This window comes from Scyliorhinus torazame, chromosome 7 (genome assembly GCF_047496885.1).
Source record: "Scyliorhinus torazame isolate Kashiwa2021f chromosome 7, sScyTor2.1, whole genome shotgun sequence".
Taxonomy (NCBI): Eukaryota; Metazoa; Chordata; class Chondrichthyes; order Carcharhiniformes; family Scyliorhinidae; genus Scyliorhinus; species Scyliorhinus torazame.
In genome coordinates, this window is record NC_092713.1 from 49,267,714 (window position 1) to 49,283,092 (window position 15,379).

The 15,379-nt window shown below is 48.5% G+C and overlaps 1 protein-coding gene across 7 annotated transcripts in view; it reads left to right on the top strand.

Annotated features, from left to right (window-relative positions):
• The first annotated feature begins 13,446 nt into the window (after positions 1 to 13,446).
• LOC140426192 (MAP kinase-interacting serine/threonine-protein kinase 1-like) overlaps positions 13,447 to 15,379 on the top strand; it is a 144,443-nt gene continuing 142,510 nt past the window's right edge. The window contains exon 1 of one of the 7 annotated variants that reach the window (XM_072510666.1): positions 13,447 to 13,644. In XM_072510666.1, the coding sequence (XP_072366767.1) occupies positions 13,642 to 13,644 (3 nt within the window). In that variant the 5' untranslated portion in view covers positions 13,447 to 13,641. Of the gene's footprint in view, positions 13,645 to 13,966; positions 14,225 to 15,379 lie in introns of those variants that run through there. The other 6 variants (XM_072510663.1, XM_072510667.1, XM_072510665.1 and 3 more) reach the window with 6 other exon arrangements.

Consider the following 15,379-nt stretch of genomic DNA (forward strand, 5'->3'; position numbering starts at 1 on the left):
ACCTTCTCAATGTCGGTGTCGAGGCCTGGCCACCAGACATAACTCCGGGCCAACATTTTCATCTTGGTCACGCCCGGATGCCCATTGTGCAAGTCTGATAATATCAGCTCCTGGCCTTTTTCCGGGACAATCACACGCGTCCCCCACAAGAGGATGCCGTCTTCCACGCTGAACTCTGACAGCTTGGAGGAAAATGCCCGCAACTCGCCTGGGAGCTGTCTATGCTGCCCACCATACAGGACTATGTGCCGAACCTTTGACAGGACTGGCTCCGTCTGGGTCCACTCACGGATCTGTGATGCCGTGACAGGCAAGGTGTCCATAAAATTTAGGGTTGCGACCACCTCACCGGTCGTGGGGGTCGACATGGGGCCGGTTGATAAAGGCAATCGGCTCAGTGCGTCGGCATTTGCTATCTGCGTACCTGGTTTGTGCTCCAGAGAATACTCATATGCAGCAAGCAACAAAGCCCAGCGCTGGATCCGTGCAGAAGCAATGGGCGGTATTGGCTTATCCTCTCTGAAGAGTCCCAGCAGGGGCTTATGATCAGTCACGATAGTGAAATGGCGGCCGTACACATACTGGTGGAAGCGTTTCACCGCAAAAACCACTGCCAGGCCCTCCTTCTCGATCTGCGCGTACTTTTTCTCCGCTGCAGTCAATGTGCGGGAGGCGAAAGCTATCGGTCGCTCGGCCCCGTTCTCCACCTTGTGGGACAGGACAGCCCCAATACCATACGGGGATGCATCACATGTGACGAGCAAAGGCTTTCCCGGATCATCGTGGGTTAGTAACCCAGACGACGACAATTGTTGCTTTACCCGCCGGAAAGCGGTTTCTTGCGGCTGACCCCAAACCCAGGTGTGATTTTTCTTTAGCAGCAGGTGTAAGGGGGCCAGCGTAGTTGCCAGATTGGGGAGGAACTTCCCGTAATAGTTTACGAGACCGAGAAAAGAACAAAGATGCGAAGTGTCAGTCGGGGGCATGTTGAATTGCACGCACCTTCTCTGCGACGGGGTGCAGACCCTCGCGGTCCACCCGATAACCTAGGTCGACTACTTCATTTGCCTGAAATACGCACTTTGTGTGACGTAAACGGACTCCAGCCTCCGAAAGGCGTTTAAGGACAACCTCCAGATTTTCCAAATGCTCTTGCTCCAACGTCCCTGTAATCAACACGTCATCTAGGTAGACAGCCACACGTGGTAAACCTCTCAAAATGCCCTCCATAACACGTTGAAAAATTGCGCAGGCAGAGGATACTCCAAAGGGCAACCGTGTATATTCATACAGGCCCCGGTGTGTGTTAATTGTTACATATGGTCGGGAGGCAGAGTCCAGCTCCAACTGCAGGTAGGCGTGACTCATATCTAATTTTGTGAATGAGAGTCCGCCTGCAAGTTTCGCGTAGAGATCCTCTATGCGAGGCATTGGGTATCGGTCGAGTCGGGAAACTGTATTCACTGTAAGTTTATAGTCGCCACACAAGCGAACTGTGGCACCTGGCTTCATTACTGGTACAATTGGTGCTGCCCAGTCAGCAAAACGGACGGGCCTGATAATACCCAAACTCTCCAAACGAGTGAGCTCCCCTTCTACCTTCTCGAGCAAAGCGTAAGGCACTGGGCGCGCCCGGAAATAGCGCGGCGTGGCTCCTGGTTCAACTTGGATACGGGCTACAGCCCCTTTTATTTTCCCCAAACCAGGCTGGAATACCTCTGGGTATCATCCTAGCACCTCAGTCAACCCTCCAGAAACTGTTTGGAGGATGTGCTGCCATTGCAACCGCAAATGGCGCAACCAGTCCCGACCCAACAGGTTGGGCCCATGGCCACGCACTACGATAAGTGGGAAACGCCCCTCCTGGCGTCCATAGACAACAGGGGTTATTGTAGTTCCTGCAATGTCCAGTGGTTCCCCCGTGTAGGTGGCCAACCTGGCCTGTGAGTCAGTTAATGTAAGGGTCTGTATACCCTGCTTGATGCGGTTGAATGCCCTCTGGGCGATCACGGAGACCGCTGCGCCAGTATCCAACTCCATCTCCAGCGGGTGGCCATTGACCCGTACTGTCACCTTAATGGGGGCCACACGGGGAGCTGCCACACAATGCAGCTGCAGGCAGTCGTCCTCCGTCTCCACGTCCTCAGGAGTGGTCGCCGCAGGTTCATCCACATGGAAGGTACGGCCTCTGGGCTGGTCCCAGTTACGGCCCCTGGGCTGGTCCCAGTTTCGGTCGGAACGACGGCGCCTCTGGCGTCCCCAGGACCGCCGTCCGCGACGGGGTCAGCGCCTACAAGTCTGACACGGACACGGCTCCTCATCCATTGGCTCTGGAGAAGGCTCCCTTCAGGGAGGAATGTCCGATGGCCACTGGCGTCGGTCTGGTCGTTGCCTCGCCCAAGGTACCGCAGGAGTGCGGGGGGACGTTTTTGGGCGGAAAGGGTTGCGCCCCAAGGCATGCACTTCCATTCCCTGTAGCTCCTGTACTCCTCGCTCTGCGCTCTCTCGGGACAAGACTATTTGTATTGCCTGTTGAAAAGTCAATGTTGGCTCCGCTAACAACTTTCTCTGGGTGGCCGCATTGTTAATACCGCAAACCAAGTGGTTGCGTAACATTTCTGACATGGTCTCACCATAGTCACAGTATTCCGCAATCCCGCGTAGCCTGGATTAAAAAATCGGCAAGGGATTCTGCAGGGGTCCTCTCAGCGGTATTAAACCGGTAACACTGGACTATCGTGGACGGGGTTGGGTTAAAGTGTTGCCCCACTATATTCACAAGTTCGTCAAACGTTTTGGTGTCCGGCGCAGCTGGGTACGTAAGGCTCCTAATCACCCCAAACGTATGCGGCCCGCAGGCGGTGAGCAATATGACCACCTGGTGCTCGTTTTCAGTGATATTGTTTGCCCGGAAATAGTAACGCATCCGTTGTGTGTACTGGTTCCAGCTTTCCAGCGCAGCATCAAAAACATCCAAACGTCCGTACAGAGGCATGGTATAATAGAAAACAACTTCCAACCTGTATCCACTGCTTCAGCAGTGTAGACAGCTATTCACTTTTACCTTCGTCGCCAGTTTTGTAAGGGCCCCGAAAAATCCAGCACGAGTTTTAAGGATACAAAATAATAACGTTTATTTACTATAACAATATATACATAACAGTAGCAGTAACTTCCCTTGCTACCTTCTCCTTCCTCCTGGTTCCTGGACTGGCCAGCTTATTTATAGTAGGAGTTTCTCCGCCCCCCTCATTGGGGAAGGTCATACTCCCATAGGATTGTGGGATAGTCATTAGTCCCCAGCCAATCGTCAGTAGGCAGGTTATAACATGGTGGTATGTATTAGGGGTAATACGGTACACCACGTGTCGACAGGCTATTGGTGGAGGGATGCCAGGTCCTGATAGGATCTGCCACCTACTGGATTCCACCCAGAAATGCCGGTATAAGAACCCAGTTTTTCCCTCCATTTCCCTCAGCAGCTGCATTCTGTAACCACGCTGCTGGGGATAAAGTTCTGCTTAATAAAGCCTTCAATTGACATTACCTCAACCTGCCTCGCGTCATTGTGACGGTGCTACACACCTTTGGTCATGTCAACCCCTTATTACTCAGTTACAGACTTGTCATATGCTGACCAGGTGTCTCCTGTTTGTCCGTTTCTGCTAATTGTGTAGTCTTGGTTATCTCTTATCAGTAATATTAATAATCTTTATTATTGTCACAAGTAGGCTACGTTAACACTGCAATGAAGTTGCTGTGAAAATTCTCTAGTCGCCACATTCCGGCGCCTGTTCGGCTACACAGAGGGAGAATTCAGAATGTCCAATTCACCTAACAAGCACATCTTTAGGGAATTGTGGGAGGAAACCGGAGCACCCGGCGGAAACCCACGCAGACACAGGGAGAATGTGCAGACTTCGCACAGACAGTGACTCAAGCCGGGAATCGAACCTGGGACCCTGGCACTGTGAAGAAACGGTGCTAACCACTGTGCTACTCGGTCTGTTTGTCTTTGTCATTATCTAGATCGAACATCTGATAATCTCATTCATTTGCTTTACAAATCACTTCATAAGACCCTCCTAGTTTTTGCTAATATGCACAATGACCCTCCGGGTTTCTGCTGTCATGTCCTTGTTTCTATTCGAACAGGACCCTTACAGACTTTCAGCTAAGTTTTCCTTTGTAGCCAACTAATTTTCCCATTTAACCTTTCCACTACCCTACTAGTTACATCCCAAAATAACTCGAATAACATTTTTTGTTTTGAAAAACCATGTTGACTTTGATCATCCAATGATTTTCTAAGTGCATCATGAAGACTTCCTTACCAATAGATTCCAGCACTTTCCCAATGGCTGATGTCAGGCTAACTGGCCTGTTGTTCCCTCTTCTCTTTCTTTGCTTTCTTGAATAGCGGTGTAGCCCATCAGGTCCTGGGGATTTGTCAAATATTAGTCCCTTATGTTTCTTCAGGACTTTTTCTTCGTGATATTAATTACCTTCATTTCCTTACTCTTTTTAACACCTAGATTTCCCTTACGCAACTTGTATTTTTGACTGTGAAAATAGATACAAACCTTGCTTTTTGTACATGACAGTGTTGAAAGCAGACATTGGACCTATTCTTTGATCCCATTCGCATTAATTAATTCCTCTCTTGCTCGCTGATGGAGAATCCACAGATTGATACTTAAGTCCAATTGTATGTGATTAATGTTTGCAACAGTGAGGTTGAGTGGACACACACAAGTGAATGAATATGTTGCAGGGGGTTTATAGTGAGTTTGAAAATGGCTTCCTGAATTGTCTATAATCCATTTTCTTGTCCACCATCTAAAACAAATGTGTGAATCACAGTGAAGGATTTCAACGTCATGAAATTGGAGACATATATTTTGATCAATAGTATGAACAACAAACTTTCCTAGCTCAGGTCAGTATGGTTTAGGTGAAGGTTAAGACTTTTTTTAAAGAAAATAATCGCATTGGTGGCAGCAATGAGCATAAGATTTTAATCATACATTTACAGGAGATGTTTGGAACAGTGCTTTCTGATGATACTCTGTGAGCTGAGCAGAACGTGTTGGCAATAACACTGTTAATTATCATTAGCCCGCAACTCCACACATTAAAATTTATTTTTCTACTTTACAAAGCTGTATATAGTAGATTCCATTATAATGAAAAGACAAACAAACTAGTTTTATAGCAGTCTTCTAATATTAAAAGCAATAAAAAATTAATATATTTTATTCCAGAGGTGGGCTAATTTATTTTCTCAAAGGTGATGGAAGTAGGGTAATGGGAAACCATTGATTTTGATTACTGCAAGGCTGATGATTTTTTTCTCTTTACTTGGTTTATGAGATGTGGGCACTGGGATCTGGAGTCACATGTAGGCCAGACGAGGTAAGGACAGCAGATTTCCTTCCCAAAAGGACATTAGTGAACCAGATGAGTTTTTATGACAATTGTTTCATGGTCATCGTTAGACTTTTTAAATTCTAGATTTTTTTATTGAATCTGCCCTGGTGGGATTTGAACCCAGGTCCCCTTGGTCGCTGGGTTACGAGTCCAGCGACATACCACTACACCACTGCATCTCCTGTGCTATTGGCTCTCGGAGAAGAATAATCTCCCAAAGGAAAATAGGTAAATTATTGAGTGGCTTTTTGTCATTATTGGCAGGGATCGGATTGCCTTCTTGTATTCTTAGGTTAAAAAAAAGTATGACTTAAAACTGCAATTCAAATGTAATTATAGAGTAGGGAGTTCAAGTAATAAGAAACAGGAAATCCTGTAAATACTCTGGCAGTACCTATGGAGATAGAAACAAAGTTAACAGGTGGAATTTTCCAGTCTTGCCTGTGCCAGGAATTGTAGTGGTGGGAGGGCAGAATTGGGCATGAGGCTAAATGTCAGATATCTGCCAGCAGGAAAACAAGTTGGAATTTTCCCCTCTGGACTTTCAAAGCGGTGTAATGGCGGCTTCAATTTCCTGTCAATCTATGTCAGAAAGCACCTTTGCATGCACTAGCATGTCATGAATACTCATCAAAACCACAACTCGCCAGAGTCGTGTTCTCCCTCTGAATTAACTGCCATGACAGCAGCAAACTGGTCTGATTCACATCAGGATATAAGTGGGGAATGCACCTCCCCCACTCCTTCATTTCATTCACAACTTTGAGGCGTGCACAACATTCAAAGCCTACTGGCCATCTCTCACCACTGCTCTGACTCACAGCACTGACCAAGCTGCTCTCAGGCGAGAAACTGTTGGGGTTCATATTCGCAGGTTGGGCTTCAGTGCCTCAGGTGAGAGTTTGGGTGAGATGGCAGGGTGCACTCTACCAGGCTAGGCAGGACGGGGAGGGGGGAGAGAGGGAATAGCGTGGAGCAGGGACAGCGAAAGTCATGCCAGGTGGGGGAAGGTTGGTGTGTGTTTGAAGGGATAAGGAGGAGGCAGACAGAGAGACTCACATGCACAGGAATAACTGGGGTGGCTGAGATTTGGTGGAACAAGAGAGGGAATGGCAGGTACAGGGATGACTGGGGGTGGAGTAGCTGGAGTTCGACGTGGAAGGAGTGCATGCAGACTAATGAGGGGAATGGATGAAGGTTAGTATTGCACGAGAGAGAAGGGTGCACAAAGACTCTTGATGTGGGAGGGGGTGGTCTGAAGGAAGCTGGGGGAGGGGGATAAGTGTCAGTCAGTCACATATTTGAGGAACTGTTGGCAGATGGGTGGGGTTAGAAATAGAAGCCATTTCAGAGACCAAGGCCATATGGTCATGGTTAGAAGTGAAAGCCAGTCTTGGGGCAGCATGCTCCATGGTTCTGGTCCAGGGAGGAGGAAGGTCTGTCTGTTCAACAGCGGTCATGCACAGCTTAGTATGCAGAATGTGGTCAGTCTTCCACACACGGGAGCCTTGCAGGTGAAGGATTGGTACTGAGCTGTGGATGGTACAGTCAGTGTCAGGGGAGGCATCTGCAGCCTGCAAATGAGAAACTGGTAATACAATGGGGGGTGGGGGGTTCATAGCTCTCATGCAGGGGGTGCACCAGTCGCTGAAGGTAAGTATGCAGATGCAGCAGGCGGTAAAGGAGGCTAATGGTATGTTGGCCTTCATTGCGCGAGGTTTCGAGTACAGGAGCAGGGATGTCTTGCTGCAATTATATAGGGCCTTGGTGAGGCCACGCCTGGAATAGTGTGGGCAGTTTTGGTCTCCTTTTCTGAGGAAGGATGTTCTTGCTCTCGAGGGAGTACAGTGAAGGTTTACCAGACTGATTCCAGGGATGGCGGGACTGTCCTATGAGGAGAGATTGACTAGGTTGGGATTATTCTCGCTGGAGTTCAGAAGAATGAGGGTGGATTTCAGGGAGACTTATAAAATTCTAACAGGACTAGACAGGGTAGATGCAGGGAAGATGTCCCCGATGATGGGTGTGTCCAGAATCAGGGGTCACAGTCTGAGGATTCAGGGTAAATCATTTCAGACAGAGGTGAGACATTTCTTCACCCAAAGAGTGGTGAGCCTGTGGAATTCATTACCACAGGACGTAGTTGATGCTAAAACATTGAATATATTCAAGAAGCAGCTAGGTATAGCACTTGGGGAGAATGGGATCAAAGGCTATGGAGAGAAAGCAAGATTGGGCGATTGAGTTGGGATGATCAGCCATGATCGTGATAAATGGTGGAGCAGGCTTGAAGGGCCAAAAGGCCGCCTCCTGCTCCTACCTCCTATGTATCTATGTAAGTTACAGTGCATACAGTCTCCAAGTGAGGTCCACAAGGGGAGGACAAGAATGTTGACCACAAAAGCTATGGTCTCCAGGGTTGAAGGGGGAGGAGCCTGGACAGTGACTGGAGGAAAGTATACTTTCAAGTCATGGGGTTTCAGGAAGTTGGGAGGGATGTGCATGATGACGGGGAGAGGTTCGAAGTTGGCCTCATGGTACATGGGCAGCACCACCATGTTGTTAGCCCGGTAAAATGACGCAGTTCAAAAACAACTTTGGCAAAAAGTACCAGGGGAAGGGGTCTGAGGTGTGTGGGAGGAGTCCATGCACTACTGGACAACTGGGTCTATTCAAGTGGCACCCTAATCCTTTTGGTGTGAAACCTTGGTCACCAAGGCTCAGTTATGAAATGTCATGAAAAGTCAAATGCAATGTATCTGATTTGGCCACCATGACTCATGGTGCGCTTTCCTATAGCAAGATGTCAGGGTTGGGGCAATATGTGAGTAGCTCTGGTTAGCCATATAACCAGCACCGAGTAACTGGAATATGGAGAAAATATCAAATGGAGCACAGCTGCAGGACAATGTTCCAGGGTGGCCAGCACATAGCCTTTGGGAATCACTTAGCTAATTGAGCAGAAGGCTTACAAGCATTAGTGTAAGGCACAGCTGTACTCACATCAAAAGGGGTCAGCCTGCCAGTGTCTGGAATGGGGCTGCTCTCACCCCTCTCTAAGATCTTTCATGCTGGTGGGGGAATGCTCAAGCACCTGTGATCCTTCAGGATGTGCTTCAGCTGCAAGTGCGAAACAGGGAGTGGCCTGCATGGATGAGCACAGTCCAGCATCTGGCTTGGCGATGGAGGATGATCATTGCAGGGTAAACTGCATTTATGTGTCTGACCTATTTGTCCACAGGGGCAAGGGTGAGTGAAGAGTGGAGGTTGCCTTCATGATGGTTTTCATGTGGCCCAGAAGGGCCAGTCATCGTCTGGCAGAGCTTAGACAGAGCTTCAGCCCAAGGTGCATAGTTCAGGGGGCCCCCAGGATGTCCCAGAGGCTGAGGAGCTCATACCCATTCCAACCAGGCAACTGGCGTGACCCAGGTTGTACTGAAGATGACTGTTATATTTGGAGATGAATGAGAGACAGTTTTGCAGATGCCTTAGTCTGTCAAGGGATGTAGTGGTTCACATCTACCACATTCTTTGGGAGAATCTGACGCTTCAAAGGGGACATCACTTGACAGAGGGAGACATTGAGGAGGCAGATTTTGTTGGACGAAGAGTAATTGGAATGGCTGGGATCTGGAGAGGGCCACGATGGAGACGTTCCACAGAAGGATGCCATTGCAGTGGCATGACATGGAAGACGTGTCCGTGACACATTGATTGACGCTAGGTTCCAGCAGGAGTAAGGTCCATAAGTGGCAAGTGCACAGTTCTTCCCAACGTAAGACGCATGAAGGTGATCAGGAAGTTCATCCCAATCATTCACATCTCCAGCAAGCTCATCATTCAGCCTGGGACCATAATTCTCAAGGATAAAGAGGGGATTAACGCTGGAAAGATCAGCATCCAAATGCTGCATGTGGCACCTGGACGATGTGAATACAGCACACCAGTGTGCAGCCTAAATCAACTGCACATTGTGCTATCATTTCCACCAGCAAGGGACACTTTCGGCAGGCACTGAGATGTGGATTTGATTGCAGTCAACATAATGCATTGAGGACAGGTTCTTTCAGATTCACAAGGAACACAGCTCAGTGCTGATGCCACAGTGCTAGATGTCATCCTCTAAGACACAGGAACATGCATATCATTCAGTTGTCTGTTGGTGGACTTAGAAGAGCATTTCTCTCTCCATGCACTTTCAGACTCTGGCTTGACACATCTCCCTTCGATGACACAAGGGGAGTAACACAACCTAGTTAAACATAACATGAATCTGAGACGCACAAAGGCAGACCATTGGGAGAGTAGATGAAAATGAAATGAATGAAAATCACTTATTGTCACAAGTAGGCTTCACCCTTGAAATAAGATGTTACATTGAACCATCTGCAAGAGACAAAGGCAACCTGAGACGTTGGGTCATGAAATAAAATTGTACTTACAAAGGTGCAGTTTATACACAGTGAAGGAATACCCATACCACCAGTGCGCAATCATAGTTTCTTAACATTATGCACTCTACCACCATGTTTAGGTGCAATCACGACATCCACAGCAGAGGTGGAGGCAGCCTGCTGACTGCTATGCCGTGTTGTCTGAAGTGGCTTTGACTGGTGTCCTCTGAAGACCTGGGGCCTGGAGGTCCCTGGTCTGTTTTGGGTCTCCTGTTGTGGGGCAGGTGCACCTTCCACGGCCTGAGAAGCTGTAGCTGATGGGGTCACATGCAGAGGGGATTGGGAACGGCTGGATACCCTTGGAGTGACTTGGGTGGAATACCCCAGCTTGTCTGGCAGATACTCCTCTTCCCTTTTGGATGCCTGAGGGCCCCTCCCTCCCTGACTTCCTAAGGTAAAGGGGCACCTGAAGGGAGATTGAGGTGCTTGTTCCACGTTCCCTGTTGCCGAGCCACTGACGATCTCCCTAAAAGCCTAGAGCGATGCAAGTGCAGGACCAAATACAAATCTAGCTGAAACAGTTGAAGTGTGGTCTCCAAGACAGCCACCACCGTTCCCCTGGAGATCTTGACGCCAGAGCCATAACATCAGAAAGAATATGGGCAGACTCCTCTACCTTTCATTCTAGTATGGTGATTGTCTTCGATAACTCTACCTGATGCCCCCCATGCCTTTCTTGGCATCTCCAGCACATGTGCAATAGCTGCTTGCAAAGGCTCATCATCAGACTCAGACTCATCAGAGGACTATTTTCCAGCAGTCCACTGAGTTCTCATGACCTGGGGTGTCACAGTCTTCGACTGCTGGGTAGACTCATCAGTGATTGTGACCCTGAGCCTAATTTAGATCTATCCCACCAAGGTGTGTGTTTCTGCGCTGGTGGAGGGTACAGAATGCAATGATGGCTATAGATCCATAGGCAGAATCCAACATTATACATAACTCACTGTAAAGGTCATGATATTTTTGACGAATGAAGGCGTCATCTGGACTGGATTGCTGGGGGAGGCTGACCTTGCCTTCAGTACAGGAGCTTTTCCCCTGGCAACCCAGTTGCTTCCTTTTCGAAGGGAGTCAGTTCCTGAATCTTGACTGTCCCACCATTAGTGGGATCTCTCCCTTTTCATGCAGGTTATCTTTGCCTGCATGTAGACAGATGGAATGTGATGAAAACATATGGAAGGGTATATTGAAGCTGCGCTCTGCCCAATAAGGGCGGATGTTGTTTACGCAGGATGATACGTGAGATGGCGGCGATGTTCAGTGCACAAATGTCCCTTCTGCTAATAATGTGTGAAATACCTGTGGAATATAACCCTTAGGGCCTGATGCGCCTGTGAGAGTTTAGAGTGATTGGAAGGTAGATTAACCCTGGAGGAACAGATGAGACCATTCATCCTGTGCCACGGGATGTTTCATTTTTCTGTGCCAAGCAGGCACAGACCTCCCTGGTGACCTCCTCCAGTAGTCACCAAAGTCAGGTTGGCCAATCTCCTGCTGCCATGTCTTGGGAAGAGGACATTGTGGCATTCTCAGATGTCCTGGAGCAGAATCACTGGGGAGCCGAGGCTGCTCATGGCACACTGGGCTTTGTTGTTAACTTTGGTTGGCTCTTAATTCGTTGCCCGTTGAGTCTTTACTGAATTTGCTCTGTTTCTATAGCCTTTGCTCTAGAGTCGCCAGGTATCTTTATGATACCGCCACAAGGTTCAAGTTCAAGTACTGATCAATAACTTAACACACCAATTAGTAAGATTCAAATTAAAACACATTTATTATACACAGTAAATCACTACTCATGCATAAACTCTACTTTCTAGACTATTCTCTATCACTAAAAGGCCTATACTTAGTTTCGGAATTGGCCCACCAGGTCAGGGGAACAAATGGCCTTTCATTCGATCTGAGTCTGCAGGATTCAAAAGCTGGTATGGACTGGTAGCTAGGAGCGCCTATCTCGTAGCGTGCATTGACTGGAGACTTACTTGGTTGATTTGGCAGCTTAGACAGTTCACTCTCAAGGGTTGATTCGAGTTGCTGAGTGACCCTGCCAAGAAGACCGAATAGAACTTGGGGGCTCTACTTTATAGTCCCCAGGGGCTTCCCGCCGTTCGGGGCTGACCCCGTACCTGGTTCCAAATGATTGGACTACGTTCCGATCACTTGGACCGATTTCTCCAATATTGGAGTTGTTCCCTGATCGCTGGGCGGTCCCTGGGTGTCCGTTGGCCTTCCTTTGTCTTGGCTCCTGCTAGCGCCGAGGAGTCTGGCTTGGCCTTATTCACCTTAAATGTTTTGATTGTTCCCTGGGGTCGCTTATTAGTATGCAGATGGCTGTGAGTTTCAGTGCTGTCTGGGCTTTTGCAAGTTCTAATACACAGGGTTTCTGCACTTGCTAGTTTTTGCCTGTGTTGGCTGTATTTCCCTGCAGCCTTTGCGGACCTCCATTTTAAGTCGGGAAGTGGCCAACCCAGGTGGCTACAGCTTACTTCTCTGGGAAGACAGTTCTTTACCACCACACAATGGGACTGCAGAGAGTGTATGTGTGTTTGGGTGCTGCTTAAATATTGTGCCACAGGAATCTCAAATCCATGAGGTAATTGCGAGTGAACAAATCAGTGCCTGCTCCACCACATGATTCAGCGAGCAGCTCCCTGATGCATATTTAATGCGCTGATTGACAGGAGACCTTGCCCTGCCATCCAGCGCAAGACACGCTGACTATTCTGCCCGTCACCGTACTTACTGAAAATTCCACCCAACTGTCTGATTGTGATCAGCATCCACAGTATTTTACTTACGGAGCTTAAGTGTTCGTCCCTGGGGAAACAATGTTGTAAACTTCATAAGTCAGCCTGTGCCACCCACATGTAATACAATATTGCATAATTAGTCAGAAGCTAATTTCCTGTTGTGGCAAGATTAGTCCTAATGATTTGTTTTGCCACTGTTGAGAAAACTGATGCGGAGCATTTAGTATTGGGGAAATGTTTCGTCGACAATTATCTACAATGACTCAGATAATAGCGACTTAATTGCAGTTATTATTTTAAAGCTCCATATACTGCCCTGACAATTCAATCTGTGTGCTTCTTCGAAAATCAGATGCATTTAATATTTTCAGAAATGTTATTCTCAGATGTTCCAACCTGAGTAAGTATTTGAAGGTGGAGATGCATACAACCAACTAGAAAAGGAAAGCGGGGGACCCACATGTATCATACTTAGAGCAATGGGTTGTTACGGTCCTAGTGTAGTGATATAGATTTTAAAAAGTCTAATGGAATAAATAGAATTGAAGGATTATTGAAATAACTTTACAGTGAGACCCAAAGAAATGTGGTCCCAACAACTGCTTGATTGTTGTCTGGGGCAGTCGACCTTCACGATATGGCGTTGCAGAGCGGTCCGCTTTGGCTGACTGACCTCCCCAACATGGTGGCGCTACGGCGGCTGACAGGCGCGGGGATCGGTCCAGAATTTCGAAAAGCCACCGGCGGTCGGCTCGCTGGAAGGAAGATGAGGGAAGCTGCGAACGCGGGGCCGAGTGCTCACGGCTGGGGTTTCAAGGGGGGGGGGGGAGTCGGGAAGGAGTTGGGAGTCTGCTGTCCGAGTCGCCGGTTCAGCGGGGAGGTGTAGCTTTGTGTTGTGTGTGGGATCGGGACGGAGGGAGCTGCAGTCCTGGCGGGAGCCGCCGCCGCTCGTCAACTTTCCCTCAGAGAGAGAGAGAGAGGCGCGGACGAGAATTTAAATCAATATGGTGAGGAACTTTCATACTCTCTTCCCTAACTTGCGTCGATCTGTTTGATTTAACGGTTGCTTCGTGTCCTGACTAGTTTGGGTCAAGTGTTCACAGTGGGACCGGTGAACAAGGGGGAGCTTTTTGGGCCGAGTCAGCGGCCAAGTGGCCCTCGAGAGAGAGAAAGCAGCCTTCAGTTTACAAACTGCTCCCGCCAAACGTGTAAACTACCGGGGGGGGAGGGGCGTCTAATTTTAAAATGCCCCCCCCCTCCCTTTGTGGAAATGGATGGGTTTTGCTTAGCCTGTTATCGTTGCCAAATCCCGGGTGATGCAACCCGCTGGGACAGTTGCAACATCCACTTAAGGAAGGAAGGGAATTCTGTCACTTGAACAGCCGGCGGAATTGGATTATTTGCCGCTCGGAGTTGGGGAGCGCGCTCTGCACATTGCAGCCGGACTGCCCCCCCCCGGGTGAAGCTGCCGGTTTTGTTTGAAAGCTATTTCGGTTGGGTGCTGGATCTATCCGCCCGGCGATGAACTCCCCCGGCGTGTGAAACTTTGTCTCGCACCCACACGGGGTAAGTGAGTGGCTGGCAAAGGTAATGTTGAGTTCTGCCAAACGGCAGGTTGGGCAAAACCCAAAAATAAACTCGTCCGCTTGGGGTCCGGTGCTTGGGTATTGTTTGTATTTACTCGGAGTGTTAAATACGCTGCCAGGACATGTACTCCGCCCAGCAGTGAATCTAAAGGGCGATAGGACATCTCCAACCACCGCCTGAAGCGATGTAGTCGAGGTGGAGAATTCGAGGACGTTCAAAAACCACCCAAGATTTATTTATACTGCAAACACGCGACTGTTGAACTGGCTGCAGTTCAAGTCTCAGCCAGACAATACAATGCCTGCATTTCTTGGCTTTTTCCTGAACTAATATCCTGCCCATACAAATAACCTGGCTCCAACCTCCAAACGTTAGCTCTGTTCTCTCTCCACAGATGCTGTCAGACCTGCTGAGGTTGTCCAGAATTTTCTGCTTTTGTATTCAGATTCCACAGTATTTTGCTTTTGTATTGTGTGTCTTGCTTTTTCATTGCCCATAAAGTTGTAGGATATATGTCAAATATATGAAAACGTATGTGTATTTATATGAACATTGGAAGTGTTGTGCTTTCGTTATGTCACCCCCCCTCCCCCCCCAAATCTTCACGATCAGCATTGGGATGGTGGAACTGTCAGCAATGGCACGGGAATGTCTGCTCGCAAATCCAGCATGCAAATCGATCTCCTTTCAGACTTTTATGAGCTGAAGCCAGGATTGCAAATCTTATTTCTGAGTGACCGTTTAAATCAATGGTACTGCTGGAGGGTACACGACTCCAAGGGGTACTTGTGTAATGGTGGATTTTCAGGGATGGGAAGTTGTTCTGACTTCCACCTCCCTCTGTAATCCAGGAGTTCCCAACTGCAAATGTCTCTGATAGTGTGGCTCATGCGCCACCATTCACCCACCACCCTGCTGCTTGCGTGAGTGAGAAGCAGTTGTGCCCATCAGCAGCAAGCACAATAACGACCTGTGATTCGGAAGAGCAGTGAGCAGCAGGAAGGTAAGTGAGGGAACATGAACCTGACCGGTGTGTGCGGGAGTAGCAGCTGCTGTTAAAATATTGGCCAAGTGGGAGAGGTGGTTGGGAAGAGGGCCTAGTGAGGGAGAGAGCTAGGGGAGCGGGGTTCGGAAGATGGGACTGGGAGTGCTGAG